The sequence below is a fragment of the Canis lupus genome, chromosome 21 (genome assembly GCF_003254725.2).
Source record: "Canis lupus dingo isolate Sandy chromosome 21, ASM325472v2, whole genome shotgun sequence".
Classification (NCBI taxonomy): domain Eukaryota; kingdom Metazoa; phylum Chordata; class Mammalia; order Carnivora; family Canidae; genus Canis; species Canis lupus.
In genome coordinates, this window is record NC_064263.1 from 29,198,853 (window position 1) to 29,206,351 (window position 7,499).

The window sequence follows — 7,499 nt, forward strand, 5'->3', positions numbered from 1 at the left end:
TGAAACTAATGTAACATTTTCTGTCAACTATACTCAAAAAAAGAGAAAGAAAAGAATTTTTAAGAGAAAAAACTTTAATAATAAAATATTCTTCAGTTATAGAAATGATCAATTTAACCTCTCTCTATATATATACATATATATACATTATTCACTATATATAGTGAATAAATACTCCCCTAAGAGTTTTTTTAAAAGCTTTACTTCACAACTACAGAATTTAGAATGCCCTGAAGTTTGTACTCAAGAACAATTCAGACACTGATAAAGTGACCCACTTTTATAGGGCCATTTTGGTTTCATAAATGAAGGTATTTTTCTGTTTATGTAAGCTTTCAGATTACACTGATAAGAAATATATCTCTGAATTAATCTCCTCTAACCTTTTGGGATTTAGTATCTTAGGATTTCTTCTTTGTCTATGAGATGTTCTCTTTTCATGTCTCCAAGGGAAGTCTATTATGCTTAGATCACTGAGATGTTTACTACTCCCCATAAATTTCAGAAGCTCATAGTTTTGGTGCCATGGGTCACCTGAGAACACAACTTCATCTCATGTGAAAGCTCTTTTCTCAGAAAGTTGTGTCTTTTTTCCAGGAAGGAAACCACTGTCATTGCCAGGACCTCAGACTGAGTCTCTGCTCATAACCACAGTTAAGTACTAAAATTTTGGCATCTCACATTGGCTAAATCCCAGAGCCAATGGCTCACCCTTAACCTTTCTTTATGTTGTTTTGGCAATATCCTCCACAAGAAATGGACTCTTTCCTCTACCCTAGCAGGAAATAGAGGCTTGGAAAAACCTCTCAAGATGGTTAGGGCTAGAATTAGAGAATATAAGGTTATACGGCACTCTAGAAGTGACTTGTTTATCAAACAGCTGCTAGATTAACTTTAGGACGACTACATGAACTGTTTTCCATAGCAAGATCACACTCATGTACTGGTAATCTCTAACTTATAAAAAAATACTTAAACAACTATTTTTTCTGTGACCTCAAATATGCTACTTTTCTTAGCTGTATTGAACTAGTATCAATCAGGGGAAAACATCAAAGTTACAAGGCTGTGTCTTTTATAGGAAGATGTGTAATAATATATGAGTATTTGGCAAAAATACCAGGCCTCATACAGTCAAGTGTGTCACACACTTTCAAGCTCTTAGGATGGAGAGAGGGAGCTGAAGTCTTCAAAATTCTGACCTATAATTCCAAAGTCAAACTAATATCATCTCCAAGATTCTTTGTGTCTGTTTTGTTACAATTTACTGCCAAAAGATGAGTGGATAAAGAAGATGTGGTCTATGTATACAATGGAATATTACTCAGCTATTAGAAATGACAAATACCCACCATTTGCTTCAACGTGGATGGAACTGGAGGGTATTATGCTGAGTGAAGTAAGTCAGTCGGAGAAGGACAAACATTATATGTTCTCATTCATGTGGGGAATATAAATAATAGTGAAAGGGAATATAAGGGAAGGGAGAAGAACTGTGTGGGAAATATCAGAAAGGGAGACAGAACGTAAAGACTCCTAACTCTGGGAAACGAACTAGGGGTGGTAGAAGGGGAGGAGGGCGGGGGGTGGGAGTGATTGGGTGACGGGCACTGGGGGTTATTCTGTATGTTGGTAAATTGAACACCAATAAGACATAAATTAAAAAAAATTTACTGCCAATATATTTAGAAGATTTTAGTGTTAATAAAATTACATTACCATGAAAAAAGGATGATTTGCCCCATGATTAGGCAGTACATGCTTATCCAAACATAAAGATAGCAAGAAATTTCTGGAAAAAAATGCTTCTAATTGCAAACAGGAATCATCTTTTGTTGGTGAAACATGAGAGAATTTTAATTTCTTTCAGATATGTTTTCCTATATTTATAAGTAATTATATCAAGAATAATTCCTGGGTGTTATATGAAAGGGATGAATCACTAAATTCTACTCTTGGAGCCAGTGTTACATTATATGTTAACTAACTAGAATTTATTTATTTATTTTCAATATTTTATTTATTCATTCATGAGAGACACACAGAGAGAGGCAGAGACACAGGCAGAGGGAGAAGCAGGCTCCATGCAAGGAGCTCGATGTGGGACTTGATCCCAGGACCCCAGGATCACGCCCTGGGCTGAAGGCAGATGCTAAACTGCTGAGCCACCCAGGCATCCCAACTACCTGGAATTTAAATAAAACCTTTTAAAAAAGGAATAAATCTGTAACTATTTTATGTGTTATAAAGGAATTTAAATTTTACTTAAAAGAAAGTGTGAGGTCTTGGGTCATTTTAAACAAGAGAATACGATGATGGAATTGCTGACAAAGGAAAGAAGCATGGGGAAAGGCAAATGAGAACAGGTAAGGCTGCAGAAGCAGGGCTCAAGGGGAGGGCTTCTGACTGAAGTAAAGGGGAGAAGGCAACAGGACAAGGAAGCAGTGGTTTGCCAAAAGGAAACATGGTTTGTTAGTCTCAGGCTTGGCTGGTGGGCTCCTAAACAGAATAAAAAGTACATGAGAAACAACAATGCAATGAAAGATGAGTCTAGTTTTTTTTGTTTGTTTGTTTGTTTTATTCATAGGAGATACAGAGAGAAAGAGAAGCAGAGACACAAGCAGGGTGAGAAGCAGGCTCCATGCAGGGAGCCTGATGTGGGACTTGATCTCAGGTCTCCAGGGTCATGTCCTGGGCTGAAGGCAGCGCTAAACAGCTGAGCCACTTGGGCTGCCCCGGTGAGTCTACTTTTAAACATGAATCTGAAGTTACAGTGGCAAAGTCTTCAGCAGTATGGACAAATAATTCTTGTTTATTAAGTAAAATCAAAATCATCTTATTACCTTTGCCTAAATCCTATATTTACAAGCCTTTTTAGATTCTCTAAGACTAATCTAGAAAAAAATTTCAATAGTTTTCTCTTTTACGTGACTCCTCAAATCAACAAATTTGGTCATGGTCACTTCACTTTTCAAGCTATTTTTTTTTGAGACTTTCTCAAAAGTCCATACAAAGTAGGACATGAAAAAAAGTTATTCTTTTTCCAATATGCACCATGTGTATGTTTGCATTTCTAAATATCTATCTACCTAAATATATATCTAAATATCTATCAATCTAAACATTTTTGGAGGCTAGGGATGCCTGGGTGGCTCAGTAGTTGAGCGTCTGCCTTTGGTTCAGGGCATGATGCCAGTCCAGGGATCGAGTCCTGCATCAGGCTCCCTGTGAGGAGCTTGCTTCTCCCTTGCCTATGTCTCTGCCTCTCTCTGTGTGTCTCTCATGAATAAATAAATAAAATCTTAAAAAAAATTTTTGGAGGCTATATAAAACATTAGTGGACATCTAAAGTAACTAGGGATGGTACAGCTACAAAATATAATCTCCCATAATTCTGCATTTAAAAAAATCTCCTTATTGTTAGTTATTAAAAGTCTGAAGCAAGATTAAGACAAATATGAAGAAAACAAACACATTAATTCCACAAAATTTCTGAGGAAATGATGAAATTTTAGAAAACAATAACAAAAATAATATTTATGTGATGGTCTCAAATTGAGCTGGCTGATGACAGTGCAAATAGAGATTTGAGATAAATGCTGAATCTTCTCTGATTGGTCGAGACTGATAATTGCTCCTCGAAAGTTTAACTTCTGCTGAAAAAGCCCCAGAAGTCATTGCAATTTATTTTAAGTTGCTGTAAGGAATGGACTGCATAATTCATTTTATTACAGCACAAAATTGTATTTTGTAGCGACAGGTTAAAAATAATGTTTGATGATAATTCTGATCAAAGAAAGTAACTTTGAAAATCATTTTTTTTTCTCTTAGGAAAAGATGTCTGCATTTCTGAAAGGTTCTAATAGCTCCAAATTGCAGGTCTCTGAGTTCATCCTGTTGGGATTCCCAGGTATTCACAGCTGGCAGCATTGGCTTTCCTTACCATTGGCAATGCTCTATGTCTCAGCAATTGGTGCTAACACCCTCATCGTCGTCACTCTGCCAAGACCCTGCGCTTCAGCAGCCTATGTACTATTTCCTAGGTATTCTCTCTGTGGTGGACATTGGCCTGGCCACCACCATCATGCCCAAGATTCTGGCCATCTTCTGGTTTGATGCCAAGATCATCAGCCTCCCTGAGTGTTTTGCTCAGATTTATGCCATTCACTGTTTTCTTGGCATGGAATCTGGTACCTTCCTCTGCATGGCTTTTGATAGATATATAGCAATTTGTCATCCTCTTCGATACCCCTCAATTGTCACCAATGGCTTAATCTTAAAAGCTACTGTGTTCATGGTACTTAGAAATGGCTTGTTTGTTATTCCAGTGCCTGTTCTTGCAGCCCAGCGTAATTATTGCTCCAGGAATGAGATTGAGCATTGTCTGTGCTCAAACCTTGGGGTCACCAGCCTGGCTTGTGATGACAGGAGGCCAAACAGCATCTGCCAATTGATTCTGGCATGGCTTGGAATGGGAAGTGACCTAGGTCTTATAATATTGTCATATACTTTGATTCTGCGCTCTGTGCTTAAGTTGAACTCGGCTGAAGCTGCATCCAAAGCTTTGAGCACTTGTAGCTCCCATCTGATCCTTATCCTCTTCTTCTACACAGCTGTTGTAGTTGTTTCAGTAACTCACCTGGCAGAGCCTAAGGCTCCTTTGATTCCAGTTCTACTCAATGTGCTGCACAATATCATCCCCCCTTCCCTCAACCCTATGGTATATGCACTTAGGACTAAAGAACTTAGGACAGGCTTCCAAAAGGTATTTCGTTTGAGCTTAGAAAAGAAAACAAGGCACCAGTGACCTTCTCCATGATATACACAAACTTTGGTTTCTTTTGGAATGGATAGTAGTAGAATTTCAAATATGAAGGGGAAAGTGAAAGCCTTTGAGAGATCTTTTTCACATGGTAAAAGCATCTGAAAACAACAACAACAAAAATTCACAGTAGCTCCAAAATATTCATAAGAGCTGAATATATGTGGGAAGGAAGGGTTTTCTACCAAATCAATCAAATGGATTAGAAACTAGAGCTTATGATTTATGTCTCTCCCCTAAAATAAAAATGAATAAAATAATACACGCACACACAACCATAGAACAAGTAAGTGATATTTGAGTTATAGATCATGACTGTTCATTGGTAGCTGTAACTTGGGACCAAAGTCTATCTGTATGAACAAGTTCATTCCAATAATGTGCATGCAGAGGCAGGAATAGAAAACACTTCAGATGAGCATAACCTACCAGCCTATAATGGGGCTCTGGATAGAATAGGGCAAGATGACCAGACGTGGATAAACAGGAGCCAGAAGATACAGATAGATTGGTAGAAAAGAGAGGGAGAAAAGAGAGAATGAGAAATAGAGAGAGAAATGGATGCACAGAGGATTTATCTTTTGCTCCATTCACTTCTTTGGATCTGCTGTCTGCCCTTACTGCACTGTTTCGTACCTTAGAGGTCTGGAGTTCATAAACTGTGTAACCTGAGCTTCTTTGTTTTCTAGCATCTGATTAGATTGTGCCAATGGTAATCACTGACGGGAGGTTTGAGTGCAAGAGTTTGGGTTATTTATTCTTCTCCTATCTCCCAAAAGACTTGCTAGGCAGCTCATCTGCAACAGCTACAGCATGTATGTTTTACTCATGAACATTTTTAAAGGTTTTTTTTCTTTTGTTTTGTTTTTTACTTTAGACAGAGAGAGAGCATGAGCAGAGTGGTGGGCACTGGCAGAGGGAGAGAGAGAGAGAGAGAGAGAGAGAGAGAGAGAGAATCTTTAGTAGTTCCAGACTGAGTGTGCAGCCTGACATGGGGCTTGATCTCATGACCTGAGATCTTGACCCAAGCTGAAATCAAAAGTCATAAGTGTAACCACCAGAGCCACCCAGGTGCCTCCCAAGAACATTTTTAAAATATTCTCTCTCCTTCAGGACAAGGGAGTTGTCAAGTCATTATATTGGTCTTCAGGTACCAAACATCACTATTTTTTTTTCAACATCCATTTTTTGTTTCCTTAACCCAACCACAGCTCAGTTAATGGCAACTTCATGAAATTCTCCTCAGAGTCACAATTGTGTGTACCTTTTATTTCTTGCCCAGACCCTGACTGACTCATGATTTACCTCTACTTTCCCCCCACCTCTACTGCAACTACTCCTCTGCTGTGACTAATGAGGATGTAGGCAGCATGAGTGGGTGAGAAGCAGATCTATAGAAGGACAGAAATAAGAAGTCTGTAAAGCAGGAGGCAGGTGCAGGATGGTTATGCCCTGAAAATGTTTTTGTTTTTTCCATGATGCTAAAACCAATGAATAGAAGAACTAAGGCTTACCCTACTAGTGTTGTGAATTTCATTATGATCTGGGCTGGTTTCCACTGAGCCCATGTAATTAAAGTATTTCATTAAGTAGCTGGCATGTTTTATGATGGATTATCTCTTGAAAAAAGAGGATTAATTTAAGGTGTAGGCCTACCTTATGCTAACTGCTCTATCATACATTGTATACTACTCATCTTCCAGTTAGATGTAAAAGGTAAATTCTACAAGTTTTCAGGTATAATGAAAATAATGTGAAAGATCTTCTTTATTAGTCTGGCTTCCCACACAGAAGGCAGAATATATATATATATATATATATATATATATATATATATATTCATTATCTTATTCTGAAATATATAATTATTAAAGAAAATGTTATGTGTCCATGGGACAATGGATATTTTTTCTTTACTAGCCTTTAAGTGAAAATAAATACGTTGAAGCTTAAGTGGTGGACAACAGATTTCCAGAATAAACCATTCTCCTCTCTCACTGAAAAGAAAACCACAACAGATACCAAGATTCTAAGGGCAGAAATTGTCTAGGAGCATTGGTCACAGCTTTTGGGCCAGATCAGGTCACTTGTGACATTCTATCCTTAATAGCTCTGAAAATGGTGTTTAGCCACATCTAGTGACATTTTAGTACCACAGATCTTCGTTAAGTGGATGAGATGGATCGACTCAGATTTCTGAAGATGAGCCTAATGAACTCAAAGAGACTATGACAAAGGTTGATCCCAACAACAATGGCTTAATGTATGATTGAATGTCAAGAGCAGAAGCTCAAGGAAGGGAATATGCCATTAGTGGGATACAAAGTGAGAGAAAGTACTCAAAACCCCATGTTGGATGGTGACAGTAATAAATATAGGAAGAAAAAAATATAGGAAGATAAAATTTGACAAATTTATTTATATTTTCCAAGAGATTAAAAAGTAGCGATATTGTCAAAACCTCCCAGAAAGTAGTAAGCAAGAAAGAAGGGATTTGCACTGTGGGTCAGGGTGGGGAGGGGGCACCTCAGAGCTGTCTAGTAAAAGAACCATTGTCCTCTCTGCTTCTGAATTGCTGCCCTTGACGTTTCCCTGTATGTTCTAGGTATCTTTTCCCCTGTTATAATGTCCACCTCTTGGAACTTGCTTAGGTGATTGGAATATGAATGTTATCAGA

General features: G+C 38.0%; 1 protein-coding gene across 1 annotated transcript; it reads left to right on the forward strand.

Annotated features, from left to right (window-relative positions):
- The first annotated feature begins 235 nt into the window (after positions 1 to 235).
- On the forward strand, positions 236 to 6,602 carry LOC112667911 (olfactory receptor 56B1). Its single transcript, XM_049099101.1, is given in 5 exon segments — positions 236 to 311; positions 598 to 653; positions 2,588 to 2,738; positions 3,832 to 4,001; positions 4,003 to 6,602. Coding segments are annotated over 2 exon segments (969 nt in total). The 5' UTR covers positions 236 to 311; positions 598 to 653; positions 2,588 to 2,738; positions 3,832 to 3,837; the 3' UTR covers positions 4,808 to 6,602.
- Positions 6,603 to 7,499: the final 897 nt, after the last annotated feature.